Genomic DNA, 22389 nt, shown 5'->3' with positions numbered 1-22389 from the left:
TGACATATGTGGTCATATTATGACATGTACTTGCACTTATTTTTGCTTGGACGAGAAGAATTTTTTTCATTAATCAATTTATGAAAAAATTTTCTTGTTAAACAAACAAGTCTTAATGTAATGCAATTTTGGAGAATATTAATTCTTGGACCTGGTTGCTTTCCGATAGAGACATTTATTAAATCTTTAACAGTATTCTCCTATCACAAACTCATTCAGCCACTTCAGTTCATTACATTTTACCAGCTTTCTTTGTTGTTTATTTCTATGTTCCATTGTTGAGTGTAAACTAACCTCAGGAAATCTCAGATTTCTTAAAGATTGTTGGATTCTCTTGTTGAGCCCTAATAAGCAGTCATAGGTGGACAAGTTGAAAAACAGCCAAGAGAAATTCACTCTAGGGCAAGATGTTGATTGGAGAGGCTTGTTAGAGTGCCAATTATGTAATTTTCAGAAGATTGATTTTTTTTTTTGTCCAAGAAAATTTAGTTAGAAGCAGTTATTAGGAGTCCAAGAGACTGTTGAAGACTCCTTCAAGATTCTTTAATGAAATAATGTATCTTCATCTCTATTCTCTATTGCGTTATAGTATATATCTAATTAATATATCTACAATAAAGGGAGGAGCCTCACATAGTATAAGCTATAGTAACTTTCAATTCAATTTTAGAAATGGGTTTTTACTTATTTGCCCTTGCATTTTGCCTTCCTTACCTTCTTTCTATGGCCTCTCTTCGTCTTTTTGTTCTTCCCGTATCCTTTGTATAAAGCGGCGTCGTTCATGCCCCTCCTTGTCCCTTTTTGTCTTCTTCTCTTCAACAATTTGCTGTGTGAATTGACCATCTTACTCATGTCCAACAACCCAATTGACCCCATTTCTTGTTTGCCCTTGCTTCTGCCCAAAACAAATCTTGTATCACAATTTATCAAATTACAATCTGTCAGTGAATTTATAAGATACTTTAATTCTAATATTACAATCTGTTGTGATTCTGAAAGATATTCTGTATTTACCTGAACTTTTATATAAAATTTTATCTAAAAAAAGCTATTTGGTTGTCAGGCAAAAGCAAAGCAGTGAGGAAATTCTGCTCTAAAACTTAATAAAGGGCAAGTATTCTCAATAACTTGCCTGAACTAAAACTCAAATGCCTTTTGCTTCATAGAATATAGAATAAAGGATGTGCAAGTATTATATATATAAAAAAAGACTTTTATTCACTTTGTATCTATTTAATAGGCTAGAGTTATAACTTTCTCAATTATTGCCTGAAAATCTCAAAATTAAAATCCTCTATTTTTCCCTGCTGCAAAAACATATGTTAAGAAATTACTTTATTTATTCTTCTAGCAAGTAAACCATCTAGAATATGCTATAATTAAAATCAAATTAAGGACAGAGTCACTTTTAGATCTTCAACTTTGCCCTAGGATGAAAAAGTCACTAAAATTCGAATATTAAGCTTAAAATAATTGTTTTAATCGGTAAGGGTTTCAAGGTAGAAAGTGATAAAATTAGCTATAGCAAACATAAATCAAGCAAATATGCTAACCTTGCTGAGAGTTTACAAAACAAAACTAAGTAGTGAAGGATATTACAGGTATCGACTAAATGGAGACACGCCAGGAAGGAAAATGGAGGTCTCAATGAAACTAAAGGAAGAAAAGATCGATGAACCTAGACGATTGAGGGCCTGGCTTATGATGCAAATTCAGGAAATGAGGTTTCAATTTCATCGTGGATTGGAAGGAAAAGCATAAGGAGAAGTTAGAGCAGAAATGAATTTATACCAAGGTTTCAAGGGTTGAGATTATCTGAAAATCAATGGTTATGATTTTATGGAGAGTTAAAATGTTATATATCATAAAAACATTAACCATGGCAAATATTTTAAATTATATTTAATTCTTTTACATGATTTTTCCATAAAAATTCCATATTTATTAGCATTTTAATTTATTAAAATTATTATTATTTTACTAATACTCCTTAAAAAAAAATCCCTTTGACGTTAGAATTTTAAATTTCATGATTAGGGTTTAATAATTTGTAAAAAAATTCCTTATAGATTAGTTGGTAAGCAATGCATTTGTAAAATATCTATATAAATTTATGGAAAAAAAAAATTATCTGTATAAATTATCTGTAATAGTTGAGGATGTTATTGATATGTTTATAATAAGAAATAAAAAGATTGATGGAATTTTAAAGCTTTCTACTAATAATATTAAATTAGACCCTTGTGAAAAATAGATTGAATTTGAAAAATATTTTTCATGGAAATCATTTTTTTAAAAAAATATTTTTTAGTAAAATATTTTACTTTTATTTTTTAATTTTAATTTAAAAACAAAATATATTAATAAATTTATATATGGAGTCTATTAATAAAATTTTTAAAATATGAAAAAGAATTCTTATAAAGAGAAAGTTATTTTTTAAATTAATTTAGACAAAAAAATTAAATATTTTGAACAAATATAAAGATGAAATTAAAATATTTAATAATTTCATTTCTGAAATATTGCAGAATACCTACATTCTTGACAGCATCATAGACTCAGTTTCTTCTCTGCATGCTAAAATCTTGAGTCCCTTCTCTTGGCATCCTAAACAATAATCAACATGAAAATTTCATACGTTAATTCTCTCTGTGTAAATGCTTTGGAATTCTGAGTCTGAACATTTCTATAACAGTCCCAACGCTCACCAACAAGAAAACAAGAGATTGTGTTGTCTGGTAATCCTTTGCTTTATGTGATTATGTTTCTTTGAGTTCTTTTCTTCAATGCCTGCAATATCATGTAAAAAAAGGGAATATTTCTTAGATTTTCACCTTCTCATGCACGTTGCTTCTCATGCACCTTCTTAAATTTTTTTTTTTTTCTCTCAATTTTTCTTCCTTAATTTCTATAGATTTCCCTTATACAATTAAGGATCCAAACAAAAGGGTAAGTTTTTGGGTTGAGCATAAGTAATCTGGATTAGTTGACTGCAAATATTTCACGTGCATGGAGTCGTATACGTGCGTATTAGCTGAGATTCAGGCAAAGTATCGGTAACAAAGATGAAATTGAAAGTCCAAGTGTGAAGAGTAGACAACTAAAAGTTGAGATGCTAGACCTCACAGCCAAGTAAAATCTGTCTAAAGAATCCAATTTTTTTTCTTGAAAGGCTTGCCCTTTAAAGAGGCAAACAGCTAAAAGTGGAGATTGTAAATTTGAAGAAAGCAATAGTAAAGTTTCGTAAGCTTTCCAAGGTATCAAATTCGAACTTATTAATATCGTTTCTTCCGATAAAAATTGAGCAAAACAACTTCAACGATCGTCATCCCTTTCTTTGTTATACTTGATTTTAGTTTTCCTTCATAATCTATGGCAGACCAGAGGCCGTTCGGTCGCTTTCGATTGCCTTGGCTATCAGCTACCACTGCTCGTCCTGCTGTTGAACCCCAACCTGCTCGTCCTCCAGTTGAAATAATTCAAGCTCCTGCGCAGCCGGCAGCCACCTTTCCTGTTCAACGTCCCCCATTTCGACCTGCAGGGATAGCCTCAGTATTGCCTGTTCAGTCTCAGCCTCAGGCACCACAAAGAGCTGAAACTCGGCCACCATCACCAGCTCGTTCAACCATTGAATCCCAGTTGCCAGCTTCGCCTTCTCGTGCGAGAACTCAAACACGAGGTGCCTCTGTGCCTCCATCACCATCTCGGGTTGCTTCGCAGCCAGCATCGCCGTCTCGTTCAGCAAGTGAAGGTCGTGCTGCCACTCAAACCCAATCACCATCTCGTGTAGCTCCACAGCCAAGAGCTGCATCTGTGCCACCATCTCCAACTCGAACCTCTTCTCAGCCCCAACCAACTGTACAAACAGTCCCACAGCCATCTCTTTTTGCCCCGCGATTTGCAGGCCAAACATCCTCACAACCCTCCTCTCCATCTAGGGGGGCTACTCAAGTGCGGCCACCAGTTCCTCAGCCGCCATCTCCACCAAAGAAACCACAACCCACTGTACAGGAGACCCTGCAGCCTCGAGCCGTATCTACTCAACCCCCATTATCAGCCTCTCAACAAGAATCAAAGCCTGTAGAATTATTGTCACAAGCAACGAAGGAAACCAAAGAAGGCAAAGAAGTTGAATTGCTGAAAAGAGAGACAAATGCTCCAACTAAAGAAGAATCATTGAAGAGCTCAATACTTGGGATCGGAGCACAACCCAAAGAGCAGCTGATGATTGCGGAATTTCATTCTGAAAAGAAGAAGCAAGAGAGGGAAGATAAGAAGACAACGAGCATCAGCTCCAGTGGCGAACATATCAAAACTGTGAGCTCAACTCAACCAAAGGGCAGGAACAAATTAACTGAATCTCATCAAAAGCCTGGCATGGCCAATGGAGAACAAGTTTCATTTCAAAAAGATATCAGAGACGATATTTTCAAGTTCGTTCATAAGCTGGGAGTAGGACAACTAAAGTATCCAGGGGATGAAAAACCAGTTAGCATTGTGACAATAGCTGGTGAAAACAGAGGGGCATCTATGCATGTGGGTTCAGAACCAGCAAGAAAGGATGGGTCCTTGCACATTCACCGGGGTTATAAACTCAACCCAGATGATAGCACCGGAGCAACCACCGATGGAGATGAAAGCACAAAAGGAAGGTCAAAAACTCCTGCCAGAGAAGAGCCGGTTAAGAAGGCATATGTCAACAGCAATACACAGAGTATCAATAACTCAATGCTATTTGAAAGTTCAGTGAACGAGAGAAATCCTGGCGTTCAGCTGGTTCTCTCCCAGAATCTAGCAGAACCCATCAATCCAAATGCTAAACCAGAGACTATGGAGACACACAAGGCTGAGTTCAATATCACCCCTGCTCAGAAGCTTACTTACGAACCCACAATAAGACGAAGATGCCTAAGAGGGCTTTTCTTGGAACCAAGTGACTCGGATCCTGATAATCCTGAAAAGCCTCGAAGACATGGTTGCCGCTATAACTGTGCAGAGATGGGTAAAGACAAAGACTTGGGTGTTCTTTGAGCTATCAAATCACAATCTCAAGCGTCCATCCACTGCAGAAACACAGTTATTGTGTACAAGGCAATAAAGATTCACAAAATTGATAATAAGGATGCGATATGCATCCAGAAAATCATGCTTTTATGACCCGTCTTTTCTATTTTCCTTCTGTAATTTTTGGTTGCAAACTTGCAACCATGCTTTTTACAAATAATAATACTTCAGCATGTTATGATAATGAATGTTTAGTGCATTGTACTGCACACTTGACTTCAAGGAATGCATCTAAGATGAAAGTAAAATTCTCTGCAATGTAGATTCTGGTCTGGAAATTCAATTTATTAAAATAAATAGACTTGAAAACTTGTGTAGATGCGACATGCATGTACTAGCAGAAATGATGACAAAAGCCAATTCTTAAAGTGTTTCCTTCAAAGAAAAGTATATACAACAAAATTTTAGGGACGACTATTGGGACTTTGACCCAAGATGGTAAATTAGTATAGTCATTCACAGGCAGGTTTAGTGTCAAAGCTGCTCAAGCATATTGCAAAGGCTTGGAATGCAGACAGTGGGTAGCGATAGTCCATGGTGAAGATGTCTTTCCCAATCTTTCCAAATTGTAGAATAACTTTTTCCTGTTCTTCTGGTGGCACATTTTGGCCAAGCTCAACAGCTGCCACCAGTTGGAAATTCTTAACAGAGGCCACTGTGACCCGTCCTTTGAAATTCAGACACCAGCACTGCAGTTGCTCGTGCCATCTTGGTGCTTTATTTTTCAAGACCAAGGGATCTTTTCTGATGCAAATTTGTTCGTTTGACCCATCAAGGCTAGTTGAGCTGCATCCGATGAGCGACTTCTTTGATTTTGAAATGGATGATGGAGGGATTTGCTCATCGCTAGAGCTTATGAATTCTGTTGGAGTAGGGGTAGTTCCCCCTACTTCAATTGAAGATATGGGAATTGAGTGCATGGTGCACTGCATTCTCCTTGGGCCTCTGGTTCGGAGGATATTGAGCTCATAAGAAACGGTGGCAACATTGTAGATTCTAGCAGGTACCAACACAGAAACTTGAACTGAATGGATTTTTCTATGTGGCTTACAGTTGGATTGCATTGCTGGATGTGGAGGCTGACTATCATAAATAGTGAATTTGGTTCCGAGAAAATTAGACCTGTTCAGAGTTTGACACTCAGTTGCATGCAAAAAGAATGCAGTAATATAAGTATAGGAATGCCAGATAACATACTTCAGTTTTCCAACATAGGTATTGCTTGTTTGACAGAAATCACTTCCAACTAAGGATATTCGAAAATTGGTACTCGTTGCCCGTCTAACTTTCTTTGCTGCTAATAACAGTTTACTCATATCGCCAGACAGAGCTGCAATTCAATAACATCATATTATTAACAGCTGAATTACGTAGTTTATTTAAGTCTAAAACTAAAAGAAATATATAAAGGTTGAAAAAATCTGGAATAAACAAATACAAATCCAATATCAGGTTCATGAAATTCAAAAAAGTCTGAAGGCACCACTTTAAAATTTTGAATCCGACAATAAAATGGTACAGCAAAATGTTACATCTGAACTAATGCAATTTCATTTAGCTAAGGTCCAGAAAATACCACCAATAATCAAGCTACCGCCTCTTTTCTTAGGTGAGCTTTGCAAAGTAATGCACAGAATAAAAGTGGCAACAACATTGTAAAACATCAAAATTCCTATTATTATAGAACTGCACAGTGATAACTCTACTTTTCATTTCGAAGTTCATAAACCAGATACCAAGTATTAAACCATTCCCCAAATTCTGTACACCCTTGTTTGATGAAAAGAGTAGAGATGTTTACCAGGGCTCAAGCCAAGATACAACAGATACGTTGAAGTTGCCCTTTCCCGCCTAATAAAACACTGAATAGGAACATCTCTTGGCCCCGGCTGAAACAGAACCAGAGAAAAAGATGCATATATATTAGCAGCTAAACAGGTGGTGAAAACAGACTACCATTAAGATATCATTTCAAAGGGGAGTCAAAAAATAAAAATAAATAAAATAAAACCTGCTTTATTGAGATTGGGAAAGTAAGGTAGCCACATTGCTCGGGGGTCTTAACAATTCCTTTCGTGATCTCCCTCCAGGATTTACAAACAGAAGCACAAGCAACAACATCCCTCCGGGCAGGCCATGAGGTCTCTTTAGCCTCAACACGCCTAATTATGTCATGGAGCAATTCTGGGGGCAAGTTTGCCCATGGACTCTGACCACTCACTTCAAATGGCAATTCAGACCCACCTTCAGGAGCTATATGTGCTCGCCCACGGCGGCCCATTCCCTTTGTATGTAATTTTCCAATTGATAAGGTGCTAATATCCTCTCTTATCTCCCTAAACTCGCGCACAAAGCCCTTCAATGACATCTCAATCAAGTAAATGTTTTGACTGCAGAGCAAACGGAAAAATGAAGTAATGAGATTACAAGGTGGAAAAAAATTCACAATGTTGTTGAAATTTTTTCTGAATGTTTCAAATACCTAAATGTAAATCTGATGTAGTACAGTATATCAAACAGATTTTTTTTTTCTCAAACTAGCTTCGGATTAAAACGCGGGGACTTATAATTTTAACAAAACTCTGGGTCTCCAAATGAAAATTCCTTAATACAATCATACTCATCTTCCTTAACTTCCACTGTCCATCATATCCTAACCTCTCAAACCCATCAATTTAATGGGTGGATAAACCAAAAGTGAGGGTTTTGGCGTTCTTTATTCCTCCAAAAACCTTACTGGCCTTAAAACACATTCATCCCAAATTATATATAACAAGGAAAATAATATCTCGTTCATGGGAGTTGCAAGGAATCGCCTGCTACCAGAGCCCATATGAACAACAGACCGGTGATCACATCTAGAAGACAATTGTTAGAATAATAATATCAAAGACCTGGCGTCTAACTAAAGAATATACAGCTCGTTGCAAATGCTGCGAATTTAAGATGAATCGCATTCTGTGTAAAGGATTGATTGATGCTAACAAAAATTCAACGATTCTAAACTGGCTTTAAGAGGGCAAACAAAAACATTGCAGTGCTAAGGAGACAGAAGAAGAAGAGGAAGCACAGAAAGAGAGGAGAAAAGGGCGCTGTAAGAGAATGCAGGAACAAGGAATACCTTCAAAAAGGTCTCTGAAAGTTTGAAAAACTCCAGATCCAGTAGGCGAGCAGCAATATGTGAGAGCAGATTATAAGAAACCAAAAATCAGAGGTAGATTCATGCACGCATCAATTGCGAGACAAACTCCTTGGAAACTACGAAATTATCCGTGGAAGTAATAAGAATTGGGGATCGAGAGAAGGAGTTTGAAATTCAGGAGCACCTCTAAATGCGAGCAACCGAGACAGAGTGAAGAGAAGAAAATGGCGGTAATATTCTGAACAGTGGAAGACGAGGTGGTGGCGGGGGGTGGTGGTTGCTTCCGCTTACCTTTGCTACGCCACCAGCTTGAGCCTGAGACTGAGCTTTCTCCTCCTCTATGCAGAGCCAGAGCCTGAGCCACACAATGGTCTTTCTCGGATCCCAAGTTCTCATCTTTCCCTCTTATTGAACCAATATTTTCCCTTTTAGCTTTTGTCCGTTAATTTCGTGGGGTGCTCTTGCGTGCTTCTTGCTTAGATGGAAATCATGACATCCGTTAACACGTGGCAGCCTCCCGTTGCAGTTTGGACGCTGATCGGTGATCTACTTGTAGTTGTTTTTTTCCTTTTGACAGTCTTGTAGTTGTTTGTAACTATGATTTTTCTCTATTGAGATTGAACCTACCTAAATAACTTCTTCCAATTAGAAGGATGCAATTAATTATTTATTAATTTAATAATACTAATTAAATTTTTTTCTTAGAATAAACTAAATAATTAATTTTTTTTTAATACTCGATCTATAACAAAATCATTCCATTATAATTATGTAATTTGATGATTAAATTTAAAATAAATTATTGTCACAGACTTAGCCTAATACTAAGTTTATTTGAGTAAATTTGAGAAATTTCAGATTTTATTCTCCTAATTTTTAATTTTTATTTTAAAAAATAAAAAATTTAAAATAATTTATTAAAATTTTATAAAAATTTAAGATGGGAAGGAAATTAAGATGCTAGATTTACGAAAAAATGAATTTATATAATCACATTTAATATTTATTTTTAAAAAAATTAACAAATATATTAAATAGAAAAGTGATTTTTTTTATTTTAAATAATAAAACTAGGAAAAAAAATAAATTAAATTATTACAAACATTATTGATTCGAGGGGAAAAAGAAAAGAAAATCCTGTTAGATATTAGAGAACGTGATTTGATCCATGAGTGGTGTCACTTATCCTACAAACGGATATATATATTCTTCAGGAATCTTAGTTTATGAAATTATTCTTAGTTAAATCATCCGATTGATTCAATAATAAATCCAAGTGGGGATTAATAATTATAAATAAAAGGTCTATCAAATCTAAAAGTTTAAATATTTTACATTATTTCTTTCTTGACTATAGTTAAAAATATCCCATTTTAAATAAAAAAATATCAAATTTTTAATATTTAAAAGGTCTATTATAAATAAAATAATATTTAATTCAACGATAAAATATTTAATTAAATTTAAAAAATATTATATTTACCATCATAGTCCTCTCCTATTAAAAAAAAATCACAATGTCAATAAAGTTGGACAAAGTTCAATTAATTAATTAAATTAAATATATTTGAGTAAAAAAGTAAAAATTATTTAGTAACCATAAAGTGTGATAACCGCCGGGTCTTTTTCCTTCCATGGCTGATCTAAGATCCGAATCCAAGTCCGTAATGTTGAAGCTAGCTCCGTGACGGGACCCTGAAGAGAATTAAATGATCACCTGACATGAGTAATGGAAACTGACACCACTGTACGTATGGAGCTGAACGATAGAGACAGACGTCCCTGTAGCAGAAAGGCCATTAGACACCACTGGTCAGAAAGAAAAAAAAAGGATAAAAGGATAAAAGAAGAGGGACATCCTTCTCTTAGGACATAACTTATTTATCAATATTAAACTCTATTTTCTCTGAATGTCATATCATCAAAGTGAAATATCTTATATACATGAAATCCATATGCTTTTGAAAATTTATAGTTAAATAAGGCTTAATCAATTATTTTAACTATTAAAGCTTCGAAAAACTTTTAAAATAATAAATAAATATATTTTTCTATTAAAAATGCCCGCTTTAGTATCGCATGCTCACATGATTAGGATAGTCGTTAACAAATGAGTTGATAAAATAAGACATTAATCAATCTCTCCTCCTTGTTCTCAAACTCTCTATCACTATCGCTCTCACAATTTCCATCTTTCAAACAGCAAAAATGACATCATCTTCATCTTTTAGTTAATCTTTGAAGTGGCGAGATTGAGAAGGATGTATAAGAAAAAGAACCATCAAAATTCTGTTATTGTCGTATTCAAGCCAAAGTGTGGATGTCATTAAAATGAGTTAAAATTTTGTAATGAGAATCTTTTATTATCCGTAAGTAATATTTTATTTTATTTTATTCAGTTTGGAGGGTTTAATTGATCGAATATGACTGAAAGAATAGTAATGAAAAATACTTGATGGCACACTAACACCGTTAAATTTAAATTTATTTATTATTTTAAAAATATTTTAGAGATATTAATAGCATAAAATAATTAATTGACTCACAATTTTCACAAAAGTGTTAAAAAAAAAACCTTTATTGAATTACATGAATAAAAAATGCTATGGAATGGAGTCTTGCAAAACTAAAATAAGATTAGGTTAATTGTTAAAAGTAAAAATTATTATTCGGTTCCTATAGTATGGAGAAACTCATTAATTAATTTTTTTATATTTTTAATATTTTAAAACATCTACTAATTAGTGTTTTCGTTAATTTTGACGATAAAATATTATAAAAAGTCTAAAATGATCTCAATATGAATGAACTAATCAATAAACTTTTTAGGAGACCGAGAGATCTAACTAATGAATTTTTTAAAATTATAAAAACTAAATAAACACTTAATAATTAAAATTAACAGAATGATTAATTAGTAAAATTTTTAAAATATTATGAACGTTGATTAAAAAAATAAAATATTATGAGCGTTTTAATATATTTTTTAAAATTGAATAATTAATTAATTAGTTTTTTTATAATATTAAAACTAAATAGTAAATTTTTGTTGCTAAAATTAGCAAGAGAGCACATCAAATCAAATCAGTTTTCTAGTTAGAACTTGAAAGATAAGGGAGGTTCTCCATAAGCATTGTAAAGTAACATAACAACTTGCTTATTATGCCACATAAAACAGAACAATACTACCAATCTTATAATAATCTCAAAAAGAAACAACCAACAAATTTAGGTGCATGTCATTCCAAAGGCCTTTAGATTCTCTACTTCAAAACCATGGACATGAAATAGCAGAGAGAAGCCCTAGAGGCAGCAGTGAGTGGGCTAATGTAAATCACTCACACATGCATGGTTGCATCAAGCTGGTTTGTAATTGGAAGCTTTGCAAAATGGGTATAATTTTTTAAAGAGGACAAAGACAGAAAGACAATGGGGATTGGCATATTCTTCATGGATAAGCTTGTGCACTCAACTCTTATTGATTTGATTGATTGATGAATTTGATACCATATTTTGGAGGCACTGCCTGTTTGCCCAGCTAGATTTGCTTAATTTTACTTGTGTCTAGCTACTCAGTCCTTTCCCTACCTACTAATAATGCTTGATTTTTACATCAAGCTATGTATTAAAATCTGGATTCTATTTAGTGGGATCCAGCTTCTTCTTTCTTTTTACAAATTTCTTCAACTCTTGTTTCAATATTAAACCATAATGTAAATAGCCAGTTGTGCAAAGCTCCTGTTTTAGATGTACAGTTTCAAGCATGAGAGTGTGTATTGTGCCGTATCAATTAAAGGTAAGACTTTATTTAATTGAGAATAACTCCATTCTGAAATTTTAAATTTTTAATAAGTATTAATGTAATACCCAGTTAGAGTCCGACATCGAAATTCTACTTTCAATGCATGTATAGGTTGAACATTGATACAGAGCAAAGTTTTATATTTGTACAGAAAATGTATGATCATGTATGGAATTTTACAGGTACTCAGATAATATAGCAGGCTTGCTACGGATCCCGGCGACCTTAAGTCAACCTGGATCCTAGCGCCGGTAGCGGTCCGATTTTCGGGTCGTTACAATTAAATTCTACTTGTTTGATTAACTATTTTATTTGATTTTTTGAGAGGTTAAAATTTTATTTTTGTTTCTATATAAAAAGTTATTTTCACTTAACTAATCTAGTTAAATTATTTTTTAAAAGTTTGCGTCTTCTAAAATAAATATTAATTATGTGGTATAAATTTTTTATTAATTTTTTATGAGCTGAATTGTAAACTTATTCTAAATATGTGGGATTTTAAAAAATACAAGTATTTATGTATTTAATATTATGCATTTATATCAATATTAAGCCATTTAAAGTAAATAAGACCTAAACAAACATGCTTTATCTTGAATGGACAATCTATCTCTTACAAAGTGCTTTTAGAAGCGGAGTTAGACTAGCTCCATCCATTTGCTACAATAGCTAGGGCTTCAATTATAAAACACAAGCAGATGGGTCCAATCCTTTTTGAGTTGTCATAAAGATTCAAGTTAAGTGTGCAATCGATTACTCGTGAAGATTGGTAATAATATTGACAGTCCACACATAATTCTTTATAAAAATTAAAAATATAAATGTGGTTTAAAAATTTTAATATTACTTCATTTGTCTTATAATTTTTATTCACTTTATTTTTTAAATATAAATAAAAAAAATTAATAATAATTTTGAGATATTTTAAAAAAAAATAAAAAAAATTATAAGACGTAAGGAGTAATGGATCGATAATAATTGCTAATGCATGAGACTGATGATCTATAAGTGTAGAGAAAGCAAAGCTTTGTATATGTTTCCACTTTATGATGGATTGTTTTTGCAGCTTTTGCTCAAGAAGTGGTTCTGCCTTTTCTCTTCAGTCTTCATTGATTTGAGCCCACCAGATGATCTTCTTATGATTCTGTTCACTCATTGTTTGTCACTCTTTCATTATGCTAACTAACTGGGTCTCATCAACCGTTTTTCTTTTCTTTTCTTTTCTTTTCTTTTCTTTTCCGGCTTGAAAAACAAATTTTCATGAATTTTTGAAGTCCAGTATAGCCCATTTTGAGTTCTTATAGGACTTGGGTTTCAATTAGATATGGGGTAAGATCCAATTTTTCTGGCCTAAATACCCAATAATTACCTAGTTAAATTACTAACAGGTTGATTAATATTTTTTTGTTAATTTTAGTTGTATTAAGTATAAATGCATGAACTTTTTCTAAAAAATAAATATTAAATAATTAATTTTAATAAAATATAAAATTTGATAATAATTTATCCCATAAACTAATGGTATATTTTTCGGAAATATAATTTCTTAAAAAAAAAGTGTGATACACTCATTTTTTTTAAGAAACTGTATTAAAAAAATTATTGTTGTCTTAATTTTAAAAATACATTAAATTTGTTAATTAATTCAACGGTTAAAATATTATAGAAAAATTTAAAAGATTTATAATATAAAAATTAATTAATAGATATTTTTATAAAATAGAAGAATGTAATAAATTTTTATTAAATAATAAATATTAAACAATTAATATTAATAGAAAAATTATTTAATAATTTATTTTTTTGAAAATTTCCATGATGTCTTCTCATACTCTAGGAATAAACACCCATGATTAGATCAAGCTCCATCAGCGGTTTTCTAATGTTGTCTGCCACAAGCTTCTTCTATAGAGTTGGAGAGTTGATTTTTCTCTTACAATTTTTTTTTTTTTTCCATTTGCAGTTGATTAACGATTAATTTTCACTGTTTCAGAAGAGCTTAATCTCATTACAACATCTTTAAATGTTCAATCCCATTAGAAAGAGAAGCTTCAGAAAAGAGTATGTGCGTTTTTCCCCTGAAAATTATTTCTGCAATTTATTTTCTAATTTATAAACGGAAGTTTACTTTCATTGATTCAATAGAAAAAGGAGACAATAAACTACTAAAGAGAATAATGTTCAAAAATCCAAAAAATAAAGTTTTACCGTAAATTTGGCTAGAAAAGATCACTTTTTTTTCTTTTATTTTTTTTCTTTTTATGACGCATAATTGGCACACTGCTAGAGTGTCACTTGTCTCTGTCAATCAAGTTCGTACGTACGGATAAGTCAGAACACTCTTTCATACCAGACATCCATTTAATTTCTCCCGGCGTGCGTGCTGACAGAACTGCGAGGTGACTGGATTTGCTTTCCTTATCTTCTATTACATCACCGGGTTAGACTTTTCTCGAATAGACCCGCGTACATGATCAGTTCGATCCACTTCATATCGTAGATCTGATTCGCGCTATATCGAGTTAATCTATTTACGTGTGGTCTGATGAGTTCTAAACTCGTATCCTTTTCCAAAACCTGATCTAGGTTGTGAGAAGTCCGTCAATCAACAGAGAACAACACAACCATTAAAGAAATAAATGTTTTTCCCCCAAATTTAGTCCATGTTGACCAATAAGCAAGGTTTTAGAATAGCAAATGCTTACTGCTTTTCAACAGTTAAGCATTAATTATGGGTATGTAAGGAAATGTATCGGACAATACTCATTTCACAAGTAATCCTACCAAGACTTATGATGGATAACTTATGAAAATTTAACAAATGTACTCCACTTTATTCCACTATCTAATGGATACTTCAACTTCTTTTATAATATGTTCTTTATTTTCCTTCCTCTTCTTCATCTCTTTCATCTCTATTAAAGTAAAATTAATTTGAGCATGAGTCCGGATTGCTCTATTGCTTCTCCTTTCACTTATTTCAGGACAATAATATGTAAAAATTATAATATTATTTTATTGAGCTTCGATTGAAATCAACTCAAGAAATAGAAAAATAAAAATAAAATTTTTTATTAACATAAACATGTTTAGATGTAAAAATAATAATTTTAAAAAGAAAATAAATATTTTTTTTAGCAAAATACAAAATAGTTCGTTCCGGTTAGGTTATCACAGACTACAAACCATTCAAATATTCGATTTTTAATGATATCCATATATAATGGCGATAAAAATACCTTATAATCTTCTTAAACATTTGAATATAGAAGAGGTTTTGATTAGCAACTCTCTCTCTCTTTCCTACAAATTCTCAAGGTTCTCAAAAGCATTTTTACACAGAAATCATGAACTCTCATAAAATATCTTTTTATACTAAAACTCTAGAGTTTCAGTTTAAATAAATAAATAAATTATAATTATAGTCCATAACTTTAACAAACAAACCATATAAATTTTAGACGATTTTAATTAAGTTTCTATTAATTAATTAGATCAAAATTATAATTTTTTTAAATTATAATTTTATCCTAATGTCAATTTATATGAAATCAAAGCCTACTTGATTTAACTTCTCATTTTATTTTCTCATGCAATTCTTTATATGTATAGTCCATTAGATTCTAAATATGTTGACAACAAATATAATTAACTAATTAATTAATTTGAAGGTCAAAAGTATTGTCTAATAACATATCAAAACTATCCAAATATATATTCAAAATGTTAAAAGTGGTTTTACTCAAATTTTTGGTGTATGGTTTCTCAGTATAATTAATATTCATTCATAAAAAATGTCCTGATTTCATATTTAATACATAGAATGTGTTTATAATGTTAAATCATATTAAATTTCATATATTAGCCATTGATCGATTGAATGAAATTCTAAATATTATTTGTTTATTTCATTCCATCTTACACAAAGATTTCATTATTAATGTTAGTATAGAACAAATGGAACATTACTTAATTTAACATAGGGTGATAAATTCTATTTCAATCACATAAATACCTTCATACAATTCCCAATATATCTGATTAATCACTATTATTCAGAAATCAAGTAACATGTAAGATGAATTAAAATATAAAAATTTCTATATAAAATTATTTATTGATTTCAAGTCAAAGTATCGCTTACATAACCATCACTTAAATAATCTATAGACATGTTATTTTTCATATAAATTTCTCAAACGGATTAGTTGAATCCACTTAGAGATCTCATATATCTCAACTTATGAGAATAGTTATTTTCTTTAGAAAGAAAAAACAAAATAGGTAACAGTTTCAAAAGCTCTAATCATTATCTAATTATGATAAGAATATAAAACAGAGACATTTGAAAATATTGAAATGTGATAACAATTTACAATTATAACCTCATTATAATTTTTTTTGCATAATAATATAATCTCATATATTTTATTTTTATTCGAAATTCAATTAAATAAACATTAAACATAAACAAATATATTTTTTAAAATATATTAAAAATTAAAAAATTACATGAAATAAAATGTGTAATTATAACTATCATATTTTAACTAAAAAATATCCCACCAATAAATATACCAAAACATATTTTACCTCTCCACATAAAGCAAATTAGGTAAGGTATAAGGGACCCCTTTTAGCCAAGTCCACGAGATTTTGATAAGAGATCCTCCTCTCTTCTCTTTTTTTTTTTTTTTCCTCAGCTTTTTTTTCTTCTTCTCTTCTCCATGATTTTTCTCACTATTTTTTATTATTAAAATTTTATTATAAAAATTTTAAATTTCACTTAAATATCGAAGATTACCAAGACATCTCCGATAAATCACTGATAATTTTTTCTTTATTTTATAAATTTTTTTTCTTAAGATTGAATGTTGAGAACCGTGTACCAAGGACGGAGCCTGAGGAAATTCTTCAACACAACCCTTTCGAATAAAAATATGAGTATTTATCAATTGACGGAGAATGATTGGTGAAAGAATTCTAATAATTTGTAGCAACAGACTGGTAATATTCTACTCTTTTCATTTAATAGCATGCCAAGACCCTTGAAATATTAATTCCTCACCAAAATATCCACTAAGAATCACCATAATGCTGAATAAAGTACTTGGCCTAACTAGCAACTAAGATCCCTAGCTCATAGACATCCAAAGTATTCCCTCTTCATCTCTATGTTATGTTTGATATGCCTTAATACAATATATAAGAATTAAAATTTCTATTAAATCTCCTTAAAATATGATCTCATATAATTTTTTTATGAAAAAATTTATATGTTTAGATTTTAAGTTGATGATGCAAAGGGAGATCAAATCTTACGTTTGGACTTTTAACTACTCTTTTAACATTTAGAATCCATCAATCCTTCCAAACCCTTGACCTGTCTGCCCCAGTTTATCAATGAGCCGAGTCCTGAACTTATAACCACGTGTCGTCCATGCTAAGAAGGCCCACTTCAATTGTCCAAATAGACATGCCTGCATCTACAAGCTTTGGTGGTTTGGTGGGGTGTCTTTTTCTATTAAATACAAATCATGATTTTATAAATGTAAAACTGAAGCTTTGACATTTTACTAGAAACTGAATTTGATATAATACTCTTTGAATTATTCAGAGGTTCTTCCCTTCAAAATTTGGGAATGATTACGGATCATGTTCATGCAGAATCTGCATTTGAGACAAAGGCTCAAATTCGCCGGGACATTGAAGCTGCAGGGATCCCCTATACATATGTCCTATGCTTTTTTTTTTTTTTTATTTGTTAAATCATCCAGTATATATATATTGTCAAAGGCATGATATATTAAAGGCCATTAAGGTGGTAAGGAAAATACAAAATTCATTTGAGAAAAAAATTACATCTGAACATATTATTACTAATGAACTTTTTTCTAAGACAGTGAGTAGCTTGATTATAAGATCTGTTAACCAACAAGAAAAGACAACCACTTAAAAAGCTTTAACTAGATCACATGAATCTGCAATCACATCTTGTATTGAAATCGGTGGTGTCAAACCCTTGCAAGCTTCAATCATTGTAAGAGAGTCGTCCTTAAAAATCACTTTAGACAACTCTCTATTTTTGGCAAGAATGAGATCCTCTTGACATGTAATACTCTCAAGAAATAAGGGGAAACGAAATTCTCAATGTAGTAGGCGACCGATCTCGAAAATAAGACCGTCGACGCCATAAAACTGGTCAAGGTGATGAAAACCCCAATAAGGTAGGTGACTAGTCTCGGAGCATGACTGTAGGCACCACAAAATCGGTTGGGAGAATAAAGACCAATAATGAAGGCCCAATATCAGCAAGGCTATAAGTCTAAAGAAAACAAACTGAGAAATACACTGCCGACTTAAGAAAGGGTCTCGGTACATATAAGACTCAATAAACAAATAAAAACCCGACTCCAACCTTACAAAAAGAGCTCGGATTATACAGGAATATAGGCAAGAACCTGACTCCGACCTCACACGAAGGCTCGAATCACAAAAACACGAGTGAAAAACCTGAATTTGACCTCACCAAAGGGCGTAGATTACGGGAATATAAGTAGAAAACCTAGCTCCGACCTCGCCAAAGGGCTCGGACTGCAGGAAAATAAGATTGAGGTCGGCATATAGTAAAATTAACTTAAGACATCCTAATACCCACTTCATGAAACAATACTGCTCGCCGAAAAGCTAATTTAAGGCTCACAGAGCCAAAGCACCACGATAGCCTCGAAAATGAGCTCAGTGCCCTTAAGGCCCAAAGGCAAGCAAAATCAAAGCAAAATCAAAGCAAAAATAAGTCTTATTACTAAACTCCATAAATAAGCACGCGAATGATAGAAAAAATCATAAAAAAAAAAAACCTAAACTTGAAGGCAGGACCATATGAAAATTAAATAGCTCAGCTAGCTAAAGGGTAGTGCACACTAAAATAGGGAGCTGTAAGAAAACTAAACCCAGCTTAGATAAAGGATTCAAGAAAACAAAAGACAAAAAACGCTAAGGCATTCAATAAATAGGAAAAATAACACAACAGGAAAGACGTCATACAGGTAAAACAAGATTAACGAGTTGTCAGCTCGGTGAAGTTCACAGACTATACACATAAAAATAGTCTAAGTATAGAAATACAAGTAAAGTTAACGAATTGCCAGCTCAGTAAAGTTCACAAGCTGCACACATAAAACAGCCTAAGTATAGAAATACGGATAAAGTAAGATAACGAGCTACTAGCCCGGTACAGTACACACAATATACACAAAAAAAAAAACAGTTTAAGTACAAAAATACAGGTAAATTCAATAAATATGAAAAATAAAAATAGAAGGAGAAAAAATAACAAAAACTCAAAATTTTATTAATTGTTGGAGTGAGTTACAGAGGCTGCAGGGGAAGGGGGAGCAAAACTAACTAAATCATTTATAATATCTTCCCCTTGATGTCCAAAAGGCAAGCGAGGAGCATTCTTGGGAAAAGGGTTGTCATCCTCTCCATAACACACCTTCTTGCCATTAGAGTCCACTTCAGAGGCTCGTAGGTTTGCCAACGGAGTAGAGAGGGCATTCCTAGTCGACTTAAGGCCCTGATTGTAACCCGAAGTGAACATGCTGAAGACCTCATTGTACACTATTTCTTTCATCTCCGTAGAGGCCTTATACTCCTTCAGTTGCGCTTCACAGGCCTGTTGGATCTTGCCTTTTAACTCTGCAGAGTCCTTGTACTCTTGCAAATGCTCCTCACAAGCCTGCTGGACCACATCCTTAACAGCCCAGGTGATAGCGGTTGTCGAAGCCGTAAAAAATAAACCTATTAAACAATCAACAATTAACTTGTAGATAGTGGCAATAGGGTCGAACCATAGGGATTTGACACTACGGCTTTTCCTAATAATGACTTGGACAAGTAAATAACAAGAAATTAAAAGAGGGGGGTTTTGTTTTGATGATTAAAACTAAATAGTAAGAGAAAGCAATAATTTAAAAAGATGAGAATTTCAATGGGAGAAGGATTCTAGTTGAAGCATGGATCTATTTCAGATTGTTTAGAATTGATCATTGATCTTTTTAATACTCTTATCTATTTCAATAAGTTAGTTTAGGACGTGGAAGACGCTTCTCACAATCCAAATTCCTCCTTAGTTTTAGTTTGATTAGGAAACGTTCGCTACTCAAACTCTAGTTAACAAGTTGCCAAGGAACGTCCTTGGGGCTTTTAACATTGAACAACTGTTAACTGCATTAGGACTTAGAGGAATCCAACTCTAACCTTGCCAACCGCATGATCAAGTTTAGATTATGCAACCGATTATATTTGTGTTTAAATAATCTAAGCAATTACGGACCTAAATTATTCAAACAATATATTACTCAAGCAATTTAAAAGCAACAGGCCTTAATTGATTCTAAAAGCAAAGTAATAATTATAGAAAGATCAAGTTGCATAAATATTGAAGGTAAATAAGAGTTTAATAATGGAGATTTAAATCTCCCAATTCATCACAAATCTGAAATTCACCAACTTCAACTAGAAAAGAAAGTGTTTAGCCACTCATGGTGGACAAAATCACAAAAGAAAAGAAGAAGAAAAGAAGGAGACAAGCTGCTGTATTTTTCTGCAGAATTGCTGAAGATGAGATGCTGGTTTGGGTTGCCTCCTTTTATAGGTGAAGAGTCCAAGTTCAATTAGGGTTTAGAGTCCCTATTTTGATTTGGTCTTTGTAGTCTTTAATTCCTCTCTTGATGTTGAATTTAATTGCAATTGGAATTCCTTAGGTGAGAAACTCTTTCGTGGCTCTTGGAACTGTGATGGCAGTGTTTGAAGTGGATTTGGACTTCTCAAAATTCGAATTTATGTTTTCTGCACAATTTCCCGCTCTGCTGTCAATTTCTGCTGTCAATGTGATTTGGGCGGGTGATTTGGGCAGATCACTTGCTCGATCTGCCCCAATCGCTTTTTGTGAGTCAGTTTAGTTTTTAGCTTTCTGTCTCTACGAGTGATTTGGCCAGTCTCTGCGAGTGATTTGGCCAGATCACTTGCCCATATCACTTCTGCCTGTTGCCTCCAGGTTTCTGCTTCAGCTTGATCTGGGCAGTGATTTGCCCAGATCGTTGCCCCAATCACTGTCTGTGAGTTAACCCCAGTTTTCTGCTCCAGTTTGATTTGGGCAGTGATTTGCCCAGATCGTTGCCCCAATCATTTTCCAGCTTTTTCTGCACCAGTTTGATTTGGGCAGTGATTTGCCCAGATCGTTGCCCCAATCATTTTCCAGCTTTTTCTGCACTTTTTCTCCAATTTTTTATTTTCTTCCTTTTCTTCAAAAACGAGATAAAAACCATAAATTAAGCTAGAAAATGTGTAAATAAGCAATAATAAATATAATAAAAATATGGCTAAATTATGCTTGATCACCAGGCATCCCTCAATAACACAGAACACTTCTTCTCTAGAGCAGTGACCTCTTGACAGAGTTGTTGTTGCTAGAGATGAGACTCCTCCGCCGTCGAAGCCATGTCTTTCAGGTCCTCGATGTGCTTGTTAAGCTCCTGTTGGAGGATAGTAGTGCAAGCTAAGGCCTCATCACGTTGAAGGCAGGACTCCTCTAAAGAGAACAGCTGTGCTAAGAAACTCATTGGGAGGCCTGGGCAACCTCCTCCCTCATCTCTCCTAGTTGCTTGGTGAGGCCCTCCATAACCCCTTGGAACTCAATGATGATCCATCCGCAGGCCTCACCAGTGGCAACGATGTTTTTATCCCGGCGCTCCTTAGCAATGTGCTGCTCCATCGAGCTCTGAAAAAACCGGTTTTAGGCATTGATTTCTAAGAATACCCTGAAGGCCTGCTATAGAAAAACAAAGTTAAAAAGCTAAAGAAGTTAGAAATACCCTTGAGAACGGTAGATGGCTTACCATGAGGAATATCTCCCTCAAGCTGTCCTTAAGGTCATTAAGAGAGCGAGTGTTGAACACTACATGTTGCTTAGTGGAGCGGGCAAGGTGGCTGATGAGGGCCATGAAATGGGGATCCGAGACATCCAGAATCCCTCCAAACATCTTCTCGCAGAACATCTTGGTTGTCGAAACTGGCGAAGACTCACGAGTCACCGTGGTAGCATTTAAGAGCTCATTATCTGGAGTTGACGATAGCTGCTCCACAACCTTCTTCCCCTTATCAGCGAAGGGGGGAGGGGCTGTCCTTATAGGCTTTATGCTACAAATCCGTTTGGCAGCCCTGCCTTCAGTAGTAGGCTCTAAAGTTTGGGCCCACTTGCTGGCTGCCTCTCCAATCACTATGGCCCTCATAGCTTGGAGAGATGGGACGTCCAAAGGGGCAACTCTAGTGCCCTCCTCCGAACTACTCTTGACAGACTTGCTGAGTGCAATGG

General features: G+C 33.5%; 2 protein-coding genes and 1 long non-coding RNA gene across 4 annotated transcripts; 1 reads left to right on the top strand and 2 right to left on the bottom strand.

The window, feature by feature from the left end:
- Positions 1-547: 547 nt before the first annotated feature.
- LOC110615292 lies at positions 548-2705 on the bottom strand. Its single transcript, XR_006350889.1, has 2 exons — positions 2541-2705; positions 548-910 (listed from the first exon to the last, which is right to left on the bottom strand). It is a non-coding gene; the product is annotated as an uncharacterized LOC110615292 (long non-coding RNA).
- A 543-nt stretch (positions 2706-3248) lies between these two features.
- Positions 3249-5251, top strand: LOC110615625 (proteoglycan 4). The gene has a single exon (XM_021757603.2). The coding sequence runs from the start codon at positions 3376-3378 to the stop codon at positions 5032-5034; it is 1659 nt and encodes a 552-aa protein (XP_021613295.1). The 5' UTR covers positions 3249-3375; the 3' UTR covers positions 5035-5251.
- An 80-nt stretch (positions 5252-5331) lies between these two features.
- LOC110615626 (tubby-like F-box protein 5) lies at positions 5332-8613 on the bottom strand. 2 transcript variants are annotated; one of them, XM_043957153.1, is made up of 6 exons: positions 8189-8612; positions 7550-7925; positions 7079-7457; positions 6869-6956; positions 6265-6397; positions 5332-6189 (listed from the first exon to the last, which is right to left on the bottom strand). In XM_043957153.1, the coding sequence occupies exons 3-6, from the start codon at positions 7433-7435 to the stop codon at positions 5520-5522; spliced, it is 1248 nt and encodes a 415-aa protein (XP_043813088.1). In that variant the 5' UTR covers positions 7436-7457; positions 7550-7925; positions 8189-8612; the 3' UTR covers positions 5332-5519. The 2 variants fall into 2 exon arrangements, with proteins under 2 accessions (XP_043813088.1, XP_021613297.1); XM_021757605.2 differs by lacking the exon at positions 7550-7925 and having other exon boundaries at positions 8394-8613.
- Between the last annotated feature and the right edge of the window lie 13776 nt (positions 8614-22389).

This window comes from Manihot esculenta, chromosome 5, assembly GCF_001659605.2.
Source record: "Manihot esculenta cultivar AM560-2 chromosome 5, M.esculenta_v8, whole genome shotgun sequence".
Taxonomy (NCBI): Eukaryota; Viridiplantae; Streptophyta; class Magnoliopsida; order Malpighiales; family Euphorbiaceae; genus Manihot; species Manihot esculenta.
The sequence above is the reverse complement of the archived record's forward strand: the minus strand, read 5'-3'. Positions and strand labels throughout refer to the sequence as shown.

Coding starts and splice junctions, on each gene's coding strand:
- LOC110615626 (XM_021757605.2), bottom strand. CDS start 7,435: ATGTCATTGAAGGGCTTTGTGCGCGAGTTTAGGGAGATAAGAGAGGAT. Junction 6,957..7,078: donor TCCCAATCTCAATAAAGCAG/GTTTTATTTTAT, acceptor GTTCTGTTTCAG/CCGGGGCCAAGAGATGTTCC. Junction 6,398..6,868: donor GTATCTTGGCTTGAGCCCTG/GTAAACATCTCT, acceptor ATTGAATTGCAG/CTCTGTCTGGCGATATGAGT.
- LOC110615625 (XM_021757603.2), top strand. CDS start 3,376: ATGGCAGACCAGAGGCCGTTCGGTCGCTTTCGATTGCCTTGGCTATCA.